This window comes from Bombus flavifrons, chromosome 2 (genome assembly GCF_040668555.2).
Source record: "Bombus flavifrons isolate JBK064 chromosome 2, iyBomFlav1_principal, whole genome shotgun sequence".
NCBI classification, from domain to species: Eukaryota; Metazoa; Arthropoda; class Insecta; order Hymenoptera; family Apidae; genus Bombus; species Bombus flavifrons.
In genome coordinates this window covers 18901740-18923797 of record NC_138443.1, presented here as the reverse complement: position 1 = coordinate 18923797, position 22058 = coordinate 18901740, and the positions used below count along the sequence as shown (strand labels likewise).

General features: G+C 38.3%; 3 protein-coding genes across 4 annotated transcripts; 1 reads left to right on the top strand and 2 right to left on the bottom strand.

The window, feature by feature from the left end:
* Positions 1-71: 71 nt before the first annotated feature.
* LOC138189738 (trypsin-4-like) lies at positions 72-9100 on the top strand. Of its 2 annotated transcripts, XM_069131871.1 has the most exons (7): positions 72-366; positions 854-906; positions 1384-1472; positions 1565-1703; positions 2350-2466; positions 3473-3619; positions 8745-9100. In XM_069131871.1, the coding sequence occupies exons 1-7, from the start codon at positions 321-323 to the stop codon at positions 8898-8900; spliced, it is 747 nt and encodes a 248-aa protein (XP_068987972.1). In that variant the 5' UTR covers positions 72-320; the 3' UTR covers positions 8901-9100. The 2 variants fall into 2 exon arrangements, with proteins under 2 accessions (XP_068987972.1, XP_068987973.1); XM_069131872.1 differs by lacking the exons at positions 72-366; positions 854-906 and adding an exon at positions 1204-1278.
* A 1023-nt stretch (positions 9101-10123) lies between these two features.
* LOC138189735 (trypsin-4) lies at positions 10124-15460 on the bottom strand. The gene is made up of 6 exons (XM_069131867.1): positions 15456-15460; positions 13424-13520; positions 12685-12773; positions 12416-12557; positions 11250-11513; positions 10124-10289 (listed from the first exon to the last, which is right to left on the bottom strand). The coding sequence occupies exons 1-6, from the start codon at positions 15458-15460 to the stop codon at positions 10143-10145; spliced, it is 744 nt and encodes a 247-aa protein (XP_068987968.1). The 3' UTR covers positions 10124-10142.
* A 4000-nt stretch (positions 15461-19460) lies between these two features.
* Positions 19461-21796, bottom strand: LOC138189468 (trypsin-7). The gene is made up of 6 exons (XM_069131508.1): positions 21596-21796; positions 21433-21521; positions 21171-21312; positions 20272-20385; positions 19918-20067; positions 19461-19716 (listed from the first exon to the last, which is right to left on the bottom strand). Exons 1-6 carry the CDS (start codon positions 21779-21781, stop codon positions 19567-19569), a joined length of 831 nt encoding a protein of 276 aa, XP_068987609.1. The 5' UTR covers positions 21782-21796; the 3' UTR covers positions 19461-19566.
* Positions 21797-22058: the final 262 nt, after the last annotated feature.

Below are 22058 nucleotides of genomic sequence, written 5' to 3'. Positions count from 1 at the left end.
GATTGTTCCATTATCTCGAGTCGAGACTCGATACGATATCGCTAATCGCGATCTCACTCGAATGGTCGAATGCGTCGATGAAACTCCGTTTTACCAGGAATCTGTGAACGTTTCATTTTTTTCCGCCGAATTTATCGGGCTACGTGAAATGGATTCCTTTGAAGTTCCAACGACGACGAACTTGGACATCGGATAATGATCGATAACGTCGCGATATCAACGGAATATTTGGCCCCATACGAGTATCGACAACTTTTAACCTGGTCATAGCTTCTACAACTCAACCAGTTACTCGTTGCTTCTCATCGATCGGTGTTAAAATGGTTACAAAAATTCTGATCTTATTTTGTATCCTTTTTGGAAATGGTAAGTTTCGTTAACTCTAGACCAATACGCTTGGGTCAGAAAAACGCTAATTGCGAACACGAAGCAATTAAATCTAAATAGAGATATCGAGTACTTAATTTTTCTTGTTTTCTGTGTCTCGTTAAATTTATACGCCTCGAAATTTTCCACAAGTGGATAAACATCCATACTCTTGAGTATCACAAATACATTTTTGTTTATTACTTACATTTATCTACATTTGTATCACGTTTGTATCACGTTTGTATCATATAAATTTGTATCAAGTTGTTTAATTTTAAGTAATTTTTAATTACTTAAAGTTTAATTTTTAATCATATTAATGATTGTTATCATATAAATTAGAAGGATGTACTTTAAAATTAACTGATTTAATTTGCGTGTAAACTGCGTCTTAACTGTAATGAATTATCTACGAGTGAATGATAGCAGTCGAGTGTTAATAGTGTCGAATTAACAGACAAAATATTTTCTATTTTCTGTGCAGTTCTTGCGTCCGATAACTTCAAGTATGCCAACATCACAGAGTATCCTTATCATGTAAGTCAAAATATTGATCGTAACGTTTGAAGATTGCCAACATTTGTGCATAGTTAAGACGATAAGATTAAAAGAACTCGGTTCAACGCTCATTTAGTATGTATTCACGCTTCAGCCGTTTCAGTAGTGTGGTTGTACATATATGTACAAACCGAGTAATTTATTCTAATATGTTTTATTTGTCAACTATAGTTAAGCACGAAGTTAGAGCGATGTAGACACTGTTTGTTTGAGTTTTGATTTAGAAGAACGTTTGATCGCAACTATGACAAAAAGCAAAGAATTAACAACAAAGAGAAGTTCTTTCACTACCTCTAGAAAAATATACGTTTTTCGATCAAATTGCATCACGCGTGCAAATACTTACAAATGGTGATTTAAGTACATTGATTCAATTTTGCGATTCTACGTACAATAGTCTCGAATAGAAAATACGCTATTACGATGTTTCGTTTGGTGATTGCTCGTGCGATACAGGTGTCCATCGAGACATACGGGAAACATGTTTGTAGCGGAGCGTTAGTGCACGAATCATGGGTGATGACTGTGGCGTCCTGCGTTTTTGGGTGAGTATCGTGCACGAAATTCCACGCGGTTTTATAGAAATTGCGTATCAGCGCGAACCAGCCAACGAATAACGGAACGTAATTGCTTACAGTTCGAACCCGGCTACGATGACTGTACGAGTACGTTCGTCCATGCTTTTTGTCGAAGGAGACGAATTGGAAGTGGCCAACATCGTCGTACACGAAGATTTTGATAAGTACGTGCTGCTCAATGATATCGCGCTTATCAAGGTATGAACAATTTGACTTGTTATGGCGATTTTTGTCGAACGAAAGCTAAACATTTTGGCAGAATTTTGAAGTCAAACGATATACTTGTTTTAACCTTTTAATACCGCTGTGCTCTTACCAAACGTATTTTCCCATTTTTGAAGATTTTCTTAAACCACTAAAATTGTACCCGCCTTGTGAAGATTTCACTTATCTTTAAGTGCGGTAAACTATCGATCTTCTATATGATACAAAACAATAGAAAATTTATAGAAAACTAATTTTCCGTGATATCGTCGAAATACTTTTACTTTGTTCTCTTTCAACGATTTTAAATCCAATATCTCCTGTCTCTTCTGCAAATGGATAATGGTATAGAAATATTTAGCTGTTGTGGCAGAAACTCGAAAACGAACGGTTCGACGTAGGCGCGAAAAATTCAATAAACGTCTGGCGATGATGCATTAGTGGAAAGTTGAAGACGAAACGTGCCAATGACGTTCACGATGTTAATTTCCGAGAATATCGTTGAAAAGTGAAAAATAAGTTTTTCAAAAAATATTTACAAATCCTATCCTTATGAGGGAAACATCGTATCAAATAAAATGGTATTGAGAAAACGTTTGGAGATAAATATTTAATTATGTCGTATTTTTCTGGAGCACAGCTGAGAATTCCCGTACAATTCGGCGAGAAATTGTTGCCAATAGGACTTCCGGAAAAGAAAGACTACAAGCTCGATGATGGAACGACGTGTTACGTGACAGGCTGGAGGCACACTCTGGTAGGTGGTGTTTCTGATGTTATTAATAAAATAAAACTTTCGCGCTGTCAATAAAGTTTGGTAAAACGTGTCGACACCGTTCGTTAATCGTTTATCTATGTTTCTAATTTTATAAATTTTGATGTATCGTGAAACGTTGCTGTGCCACGTGATTCTTATATTCAACAATCGGATATAAATTGGCAAAAATATTTCTACCGATAACACGGTAAAATACGATGAAAATGTGCCGTGTTTTTAACATTGTATCGCGCTGGAAAATCGTAGCAAACGAACATTCGTTTTATGCTTGGCGCTGATTATCTTTCCGTGTCATCGTGCGATCATTAAAACGCAAACTCGTTCACTAAATATTCACTTTCATCCCGATATCTGATTCCATTTTTGTCCTGATACGATATCTGGCGAACGCGGAAAAAAACAAATGTATACACCTTTTATGATGGCCAATTTTCAATTGCCGAATAAAGAAACAAGCAACAACGCGCATTTCAATTTCGTTAACGCCCGGGCAAAATTGCGCGAACGATATTTCGCGATATTTTCAAAAGCAATGGATCAAACGATTTTTATCCTACCGTAACAACACGATATTCGTTTCATGAAAATTCTTCGCTCGAAAACGTTCAAAGAGACATTTAAAGATAGTCAATGAATTAAATCGAAGCTTCTCTCTTCCACTTTTTATTTTTCCATGTTCAAATTAACCTTCTCAGATTTTCGAAAAACTGCCCACAAACAAAGCGTCGTTCTTAGCACGAGCTTCGTTCGGATTGGTCAAATTGATCGAATTGCGTTTTCGTCGCCTTGCGTGACGTTGGCTCGTTGCAATTCAGTCGCTTGATTAATCCGAATAAAGCTGCACGTATCGATCTTCTCATACGACAATCGATATCCTGATCCACGCACATCAACGATCGTACACACTACGCTCTATCCAGTCAAGCCATTGTCTTAGCTATCCTGAAGCACCATGTGATCTGTTTGATCGATCAACGATTTTCAGGCTGGTCCGGTGGAATCCCGGCTCACGGTGACAGCTGTACCGCTCGTGAATCAGAGTACCTGCAGCTCGACGATGCCCTGTTACGAGCCAGTGTTCCAGACGATGCTCTGCGCTGGTAACATGACCCACGGGGTAGAGACGTGTCAGGTAAGATGGAGATCAGAGAACGTGGCCTAGAAGCAGATCCAAGGGGCAGAAAGCGCTTGGAAACTGAGATCATAGACAGAGGAAAGGGAGAGATGCGTGGATTCGCGAGCCGCGACATCCCTGCGGCAGTTAAGCGCCCTGAAGGGTCTTGCTAAGGAGATTCCTCGACCTCGTCGTATGCGATGCCACTCGACGCTTCCCTCTGTGTGGTACTGATACGCTGCACCACTTTACCTGTATACGTAGTTATACAGGATATCCCATGCTACTTGAATAGATTATAGCTTTGGTAGGACAGAAGATGGGGAACAATTTCATTAGGCAAAGTTAAATGATTTCGAATGATACATTGCTCGATATGACTACTTGGACAGGTGTGGAGCTTTAAAGATTTTGAGGTCACCTATACCTTGTTTAATGAAACTACCAGTTCTTTTTTTCTACCAATCGATGCGTTTTCTTATTTTCTACGAAAACGTATTAAGGGTTTCTCTATGAAAGTCGATTAATTTTTAAATTTCTTTTTATATGTAAATCGATCGACGCGTCTTTTTATTCCCTGTGAATAAGATTTGAAGATTAGCGAGTTAAAAAATCGTTTTTCTGCACCGACAGACGAAATTTTGTATTCCGTATAAAACGATATTAAGACGCTTCGATCGAAAGTCCGATCAGCGTGAGAGATATTTTCGACTTTTAATCTCGTAGTATTTATGGCAGAAAACTCGAGAGTATGTCTTTCCTTGTTTTTCACGAAATGCTAAGCATTTCAATAGAGAATAACAAAACGCATCGATCGTATAAAAAGATCGATAGTTTCGTTTAAAAAGATAGGGGTGAGCCTAAAATCCTCGAAACACCACCATTTCCAACGTAGACAATTTTGCCTGACGAAAACTTTTTCTATTTTCTACCGTTTTCGAGCTACAGTGATTGACCCAGTTATGCGAGACACTGTGTTACGTACATGTTGCTTGCATGACACGGTGATGTTAGCCGCAACCGTTTCCGAAATACAGAGCACGAGTCCCCAAAAATGTGCCACCGGAGGTTGGTTTGGCAGGTTGGACGGTAAGGAAGACGGATCACTTTGTTTTGGTGGTCATTGTTTGCCGTGCAATTAGTGGATCGAACAGGATGGTTGATTGTTCAGCATAAATGATCGAGTGGATGTTTTAGGGAAAGTTGAGCTAATTGTTCGTCGAAGATAGCATCTTAGGCAAAGAAAAGTCGTTTAACAAAGTCGAGTTATTTTTACTATGGTTCGTTGTAAACGAAGGCGAGGCAGAAGCGTCGAAGAAGCACTGGATTCTGTACAGGGTTGAGAATTGCATATTTCAAGTTTTTGAAGTTCTGACAATGAGTTAAGGAGTTCGAATAGTTTCATAGTTTTGGAGTGCAAGAGAGTTTGGGAAGATCATTGAAATGCAAATTACGCATCGTCTGCAAACTCTACTTCTCTTTTTGATATAGGTACTGTTAAAGAATCGAGAGCAGAAATTCATTTCTCGGATATTTCGTGATAAGTTTCTGAACTTTCCTCGATTTTTCATTATCAGCACTAGTAACTTGTGACCTACAACTTGTAAAATCATCTGTAAAATCTTTTAGGGTCCACGTGTGTATCCAGCTAATTCTTTTACCTATTTTCTTCGAAAAGTATGAGCCTTAAAAGACAATCACATAAATCAGACACATATATCTAGGATCGTAAATTTATATCGAATCGTCCATTCGTTGAACTACCATGAAAATGCAGCTGGAATTTTAGAAACGGTACTTCTTGACGAACAATGATACGTGAAACAACAATGCCCGATTCATGCACCAATACCACATTATCCTCTGAATATTCAATGGCTATTGAAATTTCTTGGATTCCATTGGCATTGTTTATCGTTTATTAACACGAACATTCGTTCGAGTTTTCCTTTGTAAACTTCTCTTAACAACGCGTTCGCGATAATAATTCAACGAGTCAACATTTCCATGAACGTTTCAATCATATGGTTATCGGTAGTATAACGATTATATCACTGAATTTGTTATTATCGTGTAATTGAAAAGCTTAGAGAGGCGCATACATAGAAGCGACGAGGTTTGTTTTAATAAAAGCTGCGAATAAAATTCAATCTAAAGAAATTATCGAACGTATTAATTGCTCGAAAATTTATAGGTCATAATGAAATTCTCTAAACAAATGATCCTACGTATAGCGTTTCTATTAATTGATGCGATTTTTCATTAGAATTCGGATTCATTAGAAATTTTCATTTGTACTTGTTGCATTTCCTGCCAAATCTGAACATGTAAAAGCGCATAAAATGCATCTAAGTATACAAATTAAGACAGTAATTAAAATATTTAAATAAATTTCTCTATAGGTTCTATTTCGTTGGTTGTGTTTATAAAAATATGAATTTACATAAATATCCGCAGCTTACTTATTAATTAATTTTGCGTTTCAAAAAGTTTCGACACGTTTGCACCGCTTTTCCACACAATCTTACAGTCTCAGTCGATTATAATCGTTCTCCACGTACTCTGGCTGCTTACACTTGGTTCTACAATTAACCAACAATCAATTTAACGTTTGCCAAGTCGAGACACACGTTCGATTAATTCAGGCGGCGCGGTGACCGAATCAAATTGTCAAGCAAACTGATGCATTTGATTTCAAGGCTTTGAGTCGAACGCAAAGATAACGTAGGGCAGATAAATCCAGTGATCTAGATTCGAACGATTCGTACGTGGACAGAATTCGAAAAGACCGGATAAACCGGACCATCGAGGTTGAAAATTTATGCGATCCGTAATTAGCAGGCGAAACGAACGGCGAACGTTTGGTATCCATTGGGTCAAGGAATTTCAGATAATTATAGGTTCGTCGCAAGTTCATTTGCGATTTGTGTGTTGGAAAAGCGCAATTTAGAATAGAAAGCTAATGTTAGTTAGATTTGAGTATTTTAAAGAGAGAAAAGTATTTTAATTGCATACACGGGCGAATGCTTTAAGATAGATCAGATCTAGAGTGAGAAATAAAAATTTCATATATCCCGACATCGTTGAAATCTTGTTCTTTCGCGAGCTTGCGAATAATTTCTAGTTCAATTCCTGCAATTAAATTTAAACTTTCGATAATTTCTCATCCTTGTCTTTTAATTTATGGAGGTGATCGATATAACTTCTGAACAGCTGGTATAATTTTCATTTGGCTTTGATTTCAAATATACGCATAGCCGAAAGTATCTTCGATAACTACACCGTCGTATTTCTAAGATTTGGCAGAAGTTCAGAATAGATTTGTAGTATCGTGGAAATTAAATATACATTTTTTCCCCGATTACTTACAATTTATTAATAGTGAATTAAATATACAAGTATTAATAGAACAGAAAACGATGTTTGTTTAACTGAAACTAAATGCGATACTCGTATCTATCTCAAATAACTTTGCAGTTATTTGGCAACTCTCGTCACAACGAATCTAACTCTCTCTCTCTCTCTCTCTCTCTCTCTCTCTCTCTCTCTCTCTCTCTCTCTCTCTCTCTCTCTCTCAGTAGCAACTCTAACAACTCTACAACACTGACAACTCGATCAACTCTCTCGACTCTACTCTTCGATGTCTCGATCAACTCTGATTCTCGCAACACACTCACTTTTCGACTCGCATACTCTGACCCCTCGGTCACCCCTCCTTGAAAACCGAAAACGTCCTTCTGCTCTAACGTTGTTTATCGTTTTTCTCATACCTCTGCAAGAACTAGGTGACTTTAGTCACATAGGCGCTCTTAAATGTGAACGAACCACAGAAGGACGATGTACACGGTTTTTTCTATTTTCGACCGATCTATAATCAAACTCCTTTACGATATTACAGATTTACATTCGAATATAATTACTAAGAATCTTTCTTCACTCTTGAATCTTCTTGCTTATTTTTCATTCTGCGAAGGGGAGAACGTTGGCAAATTCTCAAACAAGTCCAATTAATTATAGGCACCATCGATGGTATCATTAACGCCAATATCTGACATTGCGTTCCATTTCTGACTGAATCGTCGTGCTAACGGTTCGCCGATACAATGCACAAAAGATACGTCGGGTTTATAAGCAACGTTTGAATACGGTCAGCTGAATAGAAAGTGAACATTATTCATCGTGCATAATAGAAAATAGACATAAAGCTGCGCAGATTCCTACACGCCCCATCGTTATAGTAATAACAATAAAATTCGCCAGAGCGATAGAAAAATCCATATCTTTCGGTTGGTTTTCTATCGCCAATAGATTCCAATTTTTGTTCCATTTTTTTTTATCCCTCCCTTGTCCCTTTCGCATGAATATTTCTCTATTGGAAATACAATCCCGCGAAAGTTATGTAACGCTGCACGTCTTTTCAAAACAGATAAACGCGATGGAGATTTCGAGCGCCGAATTTTTGAATGCGAACGCGTTTAAACGAAGCAAAACTAAGCGAAATTTTCAAACCGTTCTTCAGTGGCAATTTTCGCGTTCTTCGTACGAGATTATTGGCGAGTACTATAACGCATAGTATACATATACGTACAACGCACGAGGCGATGCTAGATTTTAAAATTCGAAATAACCTTCTGCCATTATTGACATCAGTCGTTTTATCTTCCTTCTTCCACGATTGTTCAATCTCGATAATTTTATTTTTTAGTGCATTCTATTACACGTATGAACGATATTTTCAATTGTTGTTAGAAAAAAGTTACGAATTACATTCACATCTCCAAATCTAAATAATCGAATGAAATCAAAGTTCGCTTTCGCTTCTCACTGGGTTGTTTGTTTTCTTCTGTAATTATTATTATCGATATATCTTAAAAACTCTTCTTTTTTTATATATCTCTATCATATTCGAATACCTTTTCCAAAATAATTATTCCCCCCCCCCCATTGAAACACATAAACGTTTACTTAAAATCGTTCGATACCTAAAAATAAATTGACAAAGTAGTTTAGTTTCGAACGATAAATGTCAAACGATAACGGCTGCATCTATTTCTGTCCAATAGAAATAGATATTGTACGCGAGAAAGACAGAACTCAGAGCTACAAGTAATCACTGAAACTGTCAACCCTCGTCTGCTTGCAGGGTGATCCAGGTGCTCCGCTGATGGAAGGCCAGACGCTGATTGGTGTTCTATCCTACGGATTAGGATGTAAAACTATGATACATCCGGGTGTATACACTCGTGTCAGCAGTTACCTAGCTTGGATCTCGGCAAATTCCGGTATCCACTATATATGAGATGATATTCGTGAAACTACAATGTCAACATTGCTAACCTTTACCCGAAAGTCGTGGCAAACTGAAGCTTCTACCGTTTTAAAGGAATGACAGAATGGCTGGAAGATTCTTCTACCCGTTCGTATATCGTCAGGGCGATGTCAAAGTTATCTCGCTTTATAAATTTGTCGAACGTAGTAAAAGGGCTTTATGAAAATACAACGAACCTAGAAAGTACGTCTTTTGTTTCTTCGCGAACGATTTTCCTCTCCTGTATTGCGCGTATAACTGCACACTTTCATTTCGTCGAATTTTTGCATCCTTTATATCTTCGTTCTTTGATTCAGCACGAACGAACAAACAGAAACTAATAAGTTGGATCAAATTCCAAGGAGAATGCTAGTCCGTGTAGAAGAGACAGAAAATCCGAAATAACTGTTACACGATGAATTTATAAATGGGGAATTTAAACTGCGAAGCAACATCCATCGAACAAATTAATTAGCGGGTTTCACCGAGTACGTACACCTTATAACGAATACCAAATTCGTACGATAAAACACAGAAATGGTTTGTTTACGGAACTGTCCGTTATTTTCGTCCGCTGCTGCGTAGCGGGTCGTTCATTAGCAAAATGATAGGATTCTTATGCTGGAAATTCCCGATTAAATAATAGACGTTTTCAATGAGAAATAACCGAATCAATTACGGGGCCACTTGTTACGTTTTTGTATTAGGATTTACGCATGTTTCGTTATTGATTTCGCTGCTTTCGCCACGTTTAAACGAGCAACGCTGAACAGCAATTCCTCGGTTCGTGCTTATTTCCTCTACAAACGTAACGTAAATATTGGTCGCTTATTAACAATCGTCGAGATAAAATATTCGAGAAGAATTGTGCGACGAGTAAGGATAATTGGTACGTTTGATTCGTACGCGGTAATTGAGTGGTGGAAAGGGGAACGAGCGACGTCGGGCTACGGAACACCATTTATTATCGAATACTCATAACCCGTGATCTAATTGTGGAACAAAAAGCAGTCGGCGATGACATTTCAGCGCGTCGAGATCACATTAATTATTTGCGAAAAAGCAACCGCGAATCGTGGTGGTTTTCGTGCTCGTGGAACGCGTTCCACTCTCTTTGTAAACAAAGGGGATGGCGGCCGTGGTAGCGACGCGAATTGTTTGCAGGAAAAATTTCACAGATCGTAGTTGGTTCGATAACGTTCTGTGCTCGCGACTAGGATAAACAGAAAACGCTCACAGACCGGTTTTCTCGGTGATCCAACTTCGAAGGACTGTCACACGCGTGTAAACGCCGGGATAAGATGGCCGCGCGCATCCAAAGCCCCACGATACGATTCCGATCAGTTTGTCATGCTGCACCAACGGTCCGCCACTGTCGCCCTGTCAAAATCATAGTTTTATTGAGAAAAATTAGAAAATTGCTTATCTTTAACGCGGCAAATGTTACATGTACAGGGTGGTTGGTAACTGGTGGTACAAGCGGAAAGGGGGTGATTCTACGCGAAAAAAGTAGTCGAAGATATAGAATAACAATTTTTCGTTCGAGGCTTTGTTTTCGAGAAAATCGATTTTGAATTTTCGCTGGGTACGTCTCGCTGGTCTCGTTATAACGGATCTCACTGTAGATCGTTGTCTTGATGGAAAAATTTCACCCCCTTTCCGCTTGTACCACCAGTACCAACCACCCTGTATATTGTACCATAAGTTCACGGTATTATTTATCGGTTTCAAGTTATTGGGGGAGGAATTTATTTCAATGGAACGTCATTTCAATATACGTAACACTGATATCTGATAATCATGTCACTCTTCCCTGGGAGATTCTTTTACTAATCCCAAATTTCTCGTATGCAGATTTTTTCTTTTTACAATTATAATTATAATTACAGAGTTACTAGGGTTTCTTCTATAACGCCAGAATTCTTGCTTCTACAGGATATTCGCAACATTCGAACGCGAGCGGACGTTCGTAAAGATTAAATGAAGCATCCGAAGGAATCGAACAAACATCTCTGGTGCATTGTTAGCTGGAACCGGGCGTTCGAACGCCCTGCGAATGCTCGATTTCCGATTCGGTATTTCCGAGCATTCGCCAAATGGCGAAAGAATGCTCGTTTGCGGCGTTTTAATTCTCAAAGTATACCAAAGTGGAAGAAGAGCGAACGTTCGTCCGCTTGGTCTAAACCTTAATATAATCGATCGATTAATCGTAAGTGATCGATCATGGCCTGAGGGACGAAACATTATTAACTTAATGACTACGTTGAAACAGAATTAATGTCACGAGTGTATTGATTCGCATGGAAGAAAGCTACTAACAATTTAACGACATCGAATTACCTGACAGGCATCCTTTCCTCCGGCATTCACATAACCAGCGCATATCATTCTTCGTGTGATTGGTCTGGTTATGTACAAACGGGAACACTGAGCGCTAGAAACGAGTGGTACTTGCACTTTACGTAACCGTGTGGTCAGTGGACCGTTGTTTCTCAAAACTCCCCAACCGGTAACCATCGCATTGCTGCCAGCCGTATAATGATCGGCTATTGGTGCCAGCAGGATCGGTTTTACCCGCGAACTGTACACCAGCCGCTTTTCCAACTGAAATTGTAATTGGTTTGAACGGTGCCAACCGTTGAGAGGCTGTGCATTGCGGAATTGATTGTGAAACGGTAATTGAATTCTTCGGCTTTATTCCACGGAGGCTCGTTAATAAATAAACCTTGTCGATCGACGTTCGGTTTGCCCTAGACCTAACTTCACCGACCGCCCGGATTTTCGTTACCGCTTGCTTTTTTCAACCGCTTCGAAATGGAGCGTGAAGTCGTCACGCTTTTACCTTGCTCGTGATACCCAAGTTTTTGCAGGTTCGATCGTCGTTACAGTCTTACGAACGGTTTACGGGTTTAGTTTGTAGGAAACGGTTATACGTTGAGACGCGAATGTGTCGATTCTTGAGAAAGCCATACTTTGTATCGCGTGCAACAAGGTATCCGTTCTTTAAAAAGATCAGTCAGGTATTACTGGAATTTTCGAGTGTTTAATATCAATCGGAATTTCGATTAATCGATTTGAAATCAGTACGAATTGATATTGGATCTTTGTAGAAAACTAATTCTCTTAATTCTTCGTTCGCTTCGAAATTTCCTGTATCTTAGAATCTACACGATGTTCTACGATTGGGCGATATGAGACTGTTTCGAATTTCTGGTTAAACAAAGTAGATTTAGAAAAAATAAATATCTTATTTCGCGATATACGAGTATTAAGTTCAAAAGGCAGGCGCAAAAATACAAGAGAGTAGTGTACAATGAAATTCGACAATTCAGGATCCAGAAAATAAGTGGCTCGCTAACCTTTCACATAGAATTGTCGTTTCTTTCGTTTTACTATTACTTACAAACAATTTTACAAACAATTCTACAACCTAAAATCGTACCAATTTCGATGAAAAGGGCGGCAACGTTCGAATGAAAAATAGCAGAGAAATCCTACTCACTCACCCGAATCAGAGCAATATCGTAATCCGCGATGTTTCTGTCGTAGCTCTCGTGAGTAATAATTTCTTCGGCGGTGACTACAGTGGCGTTGTCCTCCGTAAGGTCGGAAGTGCCTGCCTTGATCGAAAAGAAACGAACCAAAGGGCTAAAATAGGAACAGAACGAAAGAACGCTCATTAACGCATTGTTCGCGACTAGGGCTATTCGTAGATACACATAACGATAACGAGATCGATGGTGCTTGTTAACGAAACTAGTAAAAGGGTACGTACCTCTGGACACAGTGCGCGGCTGTGACGATCCATTGCTCGCTAATGATAGAGCCACCGCATACGTGACGATTGTTAAATCGAAGAGACACCTATAAATTTCAGTCGGCGTGTATCAATTTTGCGGACGATCAGGCCAGAAACAACTGTGAAATTTGTGATGGAGAAAATATCGTCGAAATACGGAACACGACCAGCCTGTTAAACGAGGATTAATATCTTTCCTGATATCTGCATCCAGCGAGCGACTGGGTTTCAAAATGCTCAACTCGTGACCGTGGTCACGACCAGAAAATTACAGCTGCATTCGAGCTAAATTATTCCCTTTTTTCATATTTATAGTATTTGTAAATTTATAGGATTTGAAAATTAAAACGCAGGTAGAAACGTTCGCGATATTTTTCTTTTTCTTTCGATGACACGCGGCTCGAAGAGGAAGAATCAAGTCGAGGGTTTGCGAATGGTTAATTTTGCTCGCTTTGAAGAAGGGAACTTAAGAGGAACTTGGGAGCAATTTGAGATAATACGTGGAAGAAAAGAAAGGGATGGACTCGACGGACGATGTTTTTCTTCGACAGGTAAAGGTGAACGAACTTAAAGCTTCGTCGATCGTTGTACACGAAGATACATCGGTCCTTAATGGGCTGTTTTGGCGCAAGCCACGAGACGAAATGTTTTCACCCGACGGATTTCCACCAATTAATCTTCGCCAATTGCGGGAACGATCGTTTCGAATACTTACCTGGTACGGATGTTCATCGATACTTGCTGGCTGGCCTCCTACGATGCGACTCTCGTCAGCTGGAAGAATCAATAGTTGAATTTGCGTTTCCACTTGTCTGCTCGTTGAAAAACTACTAATCAAAGCGCGATATCGTTCGATGAATTTCCATAGAATTTAATGACTTCCCTTAAATCGAGAACTATCGAATAATCGTGAGTAAGAGACAATTGCACTCTGTTAAAAGCATCGCGTACTTGCCTCGGTTTAATAAATCAAAAATTGAGCCAATAATCTAGGTACGAAAAAATAATAGAACAATTTTAATAGATTTATCGTACAAATAAAGGCAATTTAACGTGCAAATAATTTAAGACTACAGACGAACGATACAAAAACACTAATTTAATATATCTGACCGAATAAATAAATAATTAATATTGTACAATAAGACGTCGCCGATTTTACCAATTGAAATCCATACGAATTAATAATTTCTTATTTAACTAGAAATTTAAAAATCCTTCGAATCTTTTTTAAATCAGCGACAAAATGTAGTAAATCGTTGGATGAATGAAAGCAAGGAAAGTATAATATGAATTATAACGATATGCTTTTTCCTTCTTAAGTACTTCAAGCGTTCAAAGTGTTTTTTTATCGAATTACAGGCCAATCGTACGTACGATCTGTGAAAAAATTCTGCGAGAGCGCGAGTAGAACGAGTTGGAATAACAACAGCGGCGTATACATGCCGGGAACCTGGTTCAAGAACTACCTGGTCGCTATGAGGCTCGCCCTTCTTTTATTTCGATATTCGGGTTAATTGTCGTTCGTATCAATTTACCCGAACACGAGAAAAATGTCCGATCCACGAAAGTTTCAGACTGTCGACCTGAATTCCACGTCGATTACGTAAAAGCAGCAAGACTAAAGTAAAATTTCAACGCCGTGACCGCACGATAACGTTATTTCTTTTGGAACCAACTGTTTTTCTTTTCTTCAAAAACATTGTAACAAGTAAAAAACGTATGTAACATGCAGAGTTTCATTTTAGATTCATTTTAGTGGGTCGATTATTTACGGTACCAAGGGATCAATAATTTCTTCACGAGCGTTTCACGCGTTTCTTTCTGATACCATCGGATTAATACAATTTTAAAGATGTTTAAAATTGCAGTATATTTATTCCACTAACGTTATGCTATATCTTTGATGCTATAAGATGACGTTGCTCTGGAAATTGTCTCTATGTATATGAAAAACATGGGATAGTTGCTGCTTTGCGTGAAACAACGAATTAATTTAGAGATGCAATCTGATGAAACAAGACGATTATATACGAATTTATAATTTATCACTTGTTAAAGTATACTAACCATGGAAATCGTTCTATTAAGTGAAAATAATTTGACAGCGTAAAACGTATCGCGTACTGCGTACGTTTAAAACGTAATTGCTCGTATGCCTTAGACATCTGACATAAATATGCGCGAAGGACGATCGATTTCCAACGACGCAAGCAACAACGGCAATTCGACTCTCGTTTAAGAATCGTAGTAACCGACCCGTGGGATCAGAAGGAAAATTCGAAATACACGGAACGTATCGAATAGTCATTAGGCAAGTTCGTTGCACACGATGCAGAAACCGACGAACCGACAGGCAACGACAGACTGTTGTTAAAAGGATATCGATTGCTCGGTGAACGTAATGCCCGTTGCATTAGTATTCCGAGTCTGACATGATTCTTACGAACGCGCAATCGGCCAGGGTAAATTCTCTGTTAGAATCGGGCTCTCTTTACGAGACGAAGATGCCGATCAACGCCGGCACGTACAATGGCGACGCTTGTTTCCGCCGCCCTTTACGAGCCAGCCATCTGTGCAAAGCTGCAAAATCGTTTATGCAACGGCATACCGACGGAAGGTCTCAAGCACGTCCGAGTCAGTCGTAAAATTAATAATTCTCGATAACGAACGGCCTTCTGCCTCCGACAAGAAAAGGCGAGAACGAGCAGAACCGACTTACATGCAGCATCGCGCTGCATACGTACAGCATGTTTCTTAACTTTCTCATAGGAGAGCTCGAGAAAGAGAGAGAGCTCGAGAAAGAGAGAGAGCTCGAGAAAGAGAGAGAGCTCGAGAAAGAGAGAGAGCTCGAGAAAGAGAGAGAGCTCGAGAAAGAGAGAGAGCTCGAGAAGGAGAGAGACAGAGAGAGAGAGAGAGTTAATGAAACTGTGAACTGTATGTTATAAATTTCATATCGTAATTCTCGTTGGATTCATTTTTGATCGATTCGTGCTTTTTGCTAGAGAATTTGTCAAGTTAAAGGAAAATACGAGGGAATCGTTAATGGTACGTTTTAAATGTTCGTTTCTTCTTTCCGTCGAAACATACAAACTTCGTATAATTTGCGTTTGAATATAAAATAAAAACGGAGCATATATGTATATCCAAACTTTTGAATGACCGCATAAGTTGTTGAATTGGAGTAATTTCTAGCTTTAAAAAGCTTAGACTATGTGTTTGAACAGATTAATTTCATGCGAATAATTTACTCGAGCGTTTCGTATTGTGAACGATAGAATAAGAATTTCGAATACACACTTTTATTCGTTGGAACACGAACTTAGCCGTAAAAAAAGTTTGCTCGAATTAAACCTAAAAACGTCTTCGCGTGTCGCAATGTGTTTTTCATCGAATAATGGTTTTCGATTTTAACCCACTGACGTTTTCGTTTTGGAAGTACAAGACGGCTGTTAAAGAGGATTAATGTTACACGATAATAACGGATACTTTGTTGCCATTAAAAGTTGCATTTTGTAAATGTGGAAAAGATAAATCGTACAACGCGCACCGCACGGTTACATGCATAAACATGTAATGGAAGAAATTTGTAAATGTACATATATTCATATATTTAAACGAGTTTATCTCTTCAAAATGTATCGTTGAAATTCAGTAACTGTGTGCATATTTTCATATCAGTGTGTACCTATGCTGTTTTAAAACTGAAAACACTTTTTAAGGAGTTCATATTTCCCAAAAACTTACTAAATATTTATTATTATAACTAGCAAATATCTTTATGGATAAGGAAATATTTACTAATATGTAATAGAAAGTTAACATCTTTTTTTCGATTAAGAAACCTTTTTTAGTCGTTAAAGAAAAGCGATCGTTTAAGGATGAAAAAATTAGGTATGAAATTCAGATATTCAGATTTAAATATAAAAATACTTTATCGATTAAAAATCCGCATTTTGTATACTGTGGTATGTAAAAGAAGGCACATAGTCACGTGGAAAATTTCTCGAACGCTCGTCCTCTTGGAACAAATAATCAAATAAATCAAACGCATAAACTGCAAATTAACTTGTTTTATTTTTTATTATTAATTCACTTTCCTTCCAGACGATCAGCTTTTCATTCATCAGCTATCATTCACTCCTTTCGAATCTTTTCTTCTCTTTTACGATAAACTATAACTCCTTTTTCTTTGCTTCTCGGTGAATGAAAAGCAGGTTTAAAATTTTATCGATCGAAACTCTGCATTATTCTTATAAAATTAATGGTTACTCATAAGGTTAAAGGTTTTTCATTCAGCTAACAGTAGCACCATTTCGCAAAGGCATCCGTGGCGAATTGATTATCGCGGCGAATGGCCTTTATTATTGCTTCCGGTTCTGCCGCCATTAAGATAATGTCGTAACCGTTCATCGATATGGTTCGACGGCACTTAAAATTGCGTAGTTCTTCCAAGAAAATGAACAGTATCGCGATATCGGCTGCGGTCTGGCCGATCCGATGGAAAGCAAACTGCTTAATCGTCGTACTACGTGATGCAAGAAGCATTAATTGCTTCAGGGCATTCGCGAAACACTTCCTCCGATAATTTATTAGCGCTGCAAACGCCTCTGTATCCGTTGCCTAATTGGCATCGTATGGAGAAATAAAATGTTCACTTTCCGAAAGAAAAAGAACGAAAGTGTTCGCTTCATTATCAGCATTTTTCCAGCGAAAATAGTTTTATTCGTAGATAGGAAAATCGCGATAATCGCATGGGATTATTGTTCATTCTCGACAACGATCGACTTTTCTATCAGCCGTTAGCGGATTGGCGCGATACCGAAATTAAATTTCCAGTTTCCAATGAAAAGTGCTCGTCTCATTATTCGTAGTTGCGAGAATTTAGGTAGATGCGATAGTTAGGTCGAGTTATTTTTCGTTTGCAACGACAATCGACCGTGCCCCGGTTAATTCGCTTTTAAGTTGAAAACTTTCGGAAAGTACCCGCTAATTGACGTTCAAATTTCGGTTAACGTGTTTTAAAATCCAACCCGATTTCTACGCCCGCGGAGTTAACGTAAGAATTAAGCTTAAATGGCGGAGAATAGACGAGCGAACGGTTTTCGGATGGTTACGCTTGCCGGTGAAAAGTGCGCCTCGGACAAGATTGCTTGATTGCGCGATAGAACGTTAATTGTTGAAACGGGAAACAATTATGTCGGCGAAGAGTTTGCAGCGACGCTAATTGTTTAAAATTTTCGTTGGAAAAGTTTACGTTGACAAGGAATGTTTCAGATTTGAACCATCGAGTTTTCATTTTATTCAATGTTTCTTCCATAACAGAAATCCATAACATAATTTCTATTATATATGCATATGTATTTTTTTTTATTGTTTCTGTTTATAATTAAAAAATCGAATATAAATTTCAATAATATGATTTAACAGCTGTATAACTTATCGAACGCTTAATAATATCAGATACTATAAACTATCCTGTAATAACAATTTAGACAATCTTATACTTTGATAGATTTGTCAGATTTATTTCAGATTTCACGAATATGATCACGATAGTGGTGTCTCGGTACGTTAATCGGGTCTCAGAATATCTCCTATAAAACATATAGTATATTCGTAAAAGGTGTCTACTACTTTCGTGAACCACTGTACGTAGGTATGTATAAGTATATAAAGATGAACGTAACCGGTTGTTAACAACGTGTTAATCGAATGTAACGTGACTATTAACGTTACGTTTATAATCTTCACGCTTCTGTCTCGATCTCAAGCGAAGCGATTAAATCGAGCGTATGTTATTGCAAGTCTGTTGTCTCGCTTCAGCTGCATCGTGTCTGTTGAATATCAAAAACTACAACGAACAAATAGAATTTCCAATCTCTAGTAACTCTAACTTTATTAATAACTAAATTCCTTTCGATCCGTTGTAATCCTCTTTTTCTCGTAACAAGGAGAAACATTGCTCCGTTTCCGGTAAAGAATGCGAGCAACGAAACCACGAAAGTTTCCCTTTAGTTTCTTACAGAAGGTTCGAGGAAACAAAACGAATAGAAACGTTATATTTTTCGGCGTGGGAATCATTTAAATCACACGGTTCGGAAATTGTTTGCAATTCTATAAATTTTCGAACTCACTGGATTTACTTTCAATTTGGTCGAAATTTCGAATGTTTGCAAACCAGCAGTAAAATCACGCATACGCTCGGAAAAGAAGAATCCTTTCAATATTGAACGTTCCCGCATTCACGTCGGAGTCTGCTAAATAAGCCTCGCCGATGAGTTCGTCTAGTTCATCTAACTTTTTTCATTTTCTTTTCTTTTCGTTTTCCGCTTCTAAATCACGATTTGTATGTATTCGTATCGGACCCATAAGAAGATTATTCGATGCGAGGTATGTATATAAGCCAGAGTAAAAAAAGACTTGATATTAGATCGATAATCATCAGAGTCGATCAGATATCGACACAATCGGTAAATATTTGGACGTTTAATCCTTTTTGTTTTACGAATCCTTTTAATTATCAATATTTCAGATATTTAAAGAACTCTAATATTTCGTTTCTAGAAAAGCAAATAGAACAGAATAAAACAGAACAAGATATATCTAAGTGTAGGGAGAATTTTCCCTATACAACTTTTTCTATCTTTCTATATATACGGTTAAATTAGTGTCATCGTATCTCGAAATGACGACGCGAATAAAACTGAATCGCTAAAACTCGTGCATTAATTTGATGGATGGATAATAGATAGAACTTCTCGACGTACTTTTATTCTCCGTCTTTATCAAAAATTTACTGACGCTATTTGTAAATTTAAGACTTGCGAGATCGTTGTACGCCGAGGGACGTTAATTTTACACTTGCGTTTTCTCCTTTATCCATTGTCGCACAGCAGAAACTCGCGTGTACACTCCGGGAAACCTGGGATCTGTGCATTTGCCCAAGGACCAAGACACGATGCCAATTTGGACTTTGTTATACACTAACGGTCCTCCGGAATCACCCTGTAGTACGTGGAAAGGTAAGTCACAAAGGTGGGTCGTGCGATATTAAAAATATCGATAAAAATAAATTTCGTTTCTCAATAGTTTCGTTAATAGTAACGCATCTAGCAAACTCTCGATATCGTAATGCAATACGACGATACAATAAAACTTTCTGAAACGAAAGAAACAAAGAATAAAAGAACGCTTTTAGAAATTTACCTTACAAGCGTCTTCTTTGTTCGGACTGTCCGTGCATATCATGTTGTCCGTCACCGTGATGTTTGCGTTACTATAAATCTTATTGCATTCCTTTTGGTCTATGACAGGTAACGTTAACTTTCTCAACGAGATCGACATTGGACCGTTCTCCTACAAGTACATAATGGAATATTATCTTCTAAATAATATTATACCTTCCGAAGAGCAGAACGTCTGTGAAGCGCGTTCGAAGCGGCGAATATTGTCAACCGATCGACAAACAAATCTTAATATTTACGAACGTGAACGTTGACCAAACTGTCAAGCGATCGCGTCGAACGCGGGTTTATCCAAGACGGTAAGCCAAAAACTTACCGTCACATATCCCCATCCTGTCACCACTGCTTTTTCTCTGGCGTTTACCGAGCTCGAATAAGACGCCAGGGTGATCGGTTTCATGGTTTCGCTCGTAGATATCTTCTGCGGTAACTACGAACAGATATCGTTTTTAAGTTTGGCGTCTATGGAATTTACAAATTACGATCGAGTAGGATCCTTTAAGGTCACGGTATAGATTTATCTCTATTTTTTAATGGCAAATTTTCAAGTACTTGTGTACTTGTAGAATCACGTGATTTCTTGCGGAAAAGACACGAGAGAATAAAGTAAAGATGTAGTCGACAAATATTGATTAGATCAAAGATCTTTCAGTTTCCTTCGAAAAGTCTGTATTTCGATCGTGACTTACTATTGTATGTATCGTAGATAAGAGATAGAAACGTAACAGGGATTAATTTTCATCAATGTTGACAGACTGAAAATGTTACAACTGTTTGTGCGTGTTTTAAATGTACGATAAGTAGAATTTTGTTTATCACAGTACGTGGTATATTAATTTCGCTCAACAAAATATTGTGACCAAAATTATTGGAGAAAAATTTTGGCAGGTTTGAGAAACATTTGGTTGGTTATACGTACGTATTACAACCGGAAAACAAACTAACAAAATGTTATCGAATAATCGTTAGAAATGCTGTTGATTAGAAATGATTTCCTTTTCTATATTATAACACGAACATCGTATCTTATACTTTTTGACTAGTAAAAGGAAACACCTATCAACAATTGGAAGAAATTTCCGCAGTGTAAATAAACAGAGGTTGATTTAAGTATATAAATTTCGATTCAACGAAAAGGAGACACCAAACACGATGAAACGCTGTACGCTCAAAACATTAGAATGTACTTGGAAAATTAGGGGTGAAGAAACGTACCTTTATCAAAGCAACATCGTAATCCAATGTCTTGCTATTGTATTTTGGATGGCGAATTACCTGAAGCCCCTGCTTGATCTCCGTGCCACCTTTATTGTAAAAAGTACTACCCAAGCGAATTTTAAGTTCCCAGGCCCCTAAGCTATAAGAGAATTACAATTTAACGTGTGAGTAGTCATCGTAACGCGACTATCGTGCGTCCCGATAATTGGTAAATTATCTATTCGATGCCGGATTGTTCCATTACTCTACTTATACGAACCTTGAAACACAATGTGCCGCCGTTAACACCCACTCTTGGCTGATTATGGAGCCTCCACATAACAGTTTTTGTTGATCGTGAATGGATACCTAATACAGAGAAACTTGGTCATGGGTTTCCTCAATGTTTAGCGACAAAATTGCGTAAACTGTGATCAATTCACCTGATATGGATAGTCGGTGATGTACGCGTCCTGCCCCCCTATAATCCGAGGTAGGAAACAAAGCGCGTATTGCAGCGTGCAGAGCAACAACAACATCCGCCACATGGTTCTCGACTGAAGGTCCAACGCTATACCGTATGCTTTTAAATCAGAGCAATCAACTTCTTCGCGGAACTGATAAGACATCGACGATGATTTGATACGAGCATTGAAATATTACATAAATTATGTCGTTCAAGTGAATTCGTCGCGTAGGCGTAAGCGCCATCGCACGATCGTGACAAACTTCGATCACGTTTCCTCCTCCTATTTTTCTCGTCTCTTCCTCTTTGCTCGTCCGTGGTTGTCTCACACGGCTGCGAACTTTCCGATAGTTCCCGGTCCATGTCGTGTCTACATTGATTGCCCGTAACAAAATTTTCTCTTGACTCTATCTCTTGATTCTTTGTTCCAACGGACGAGA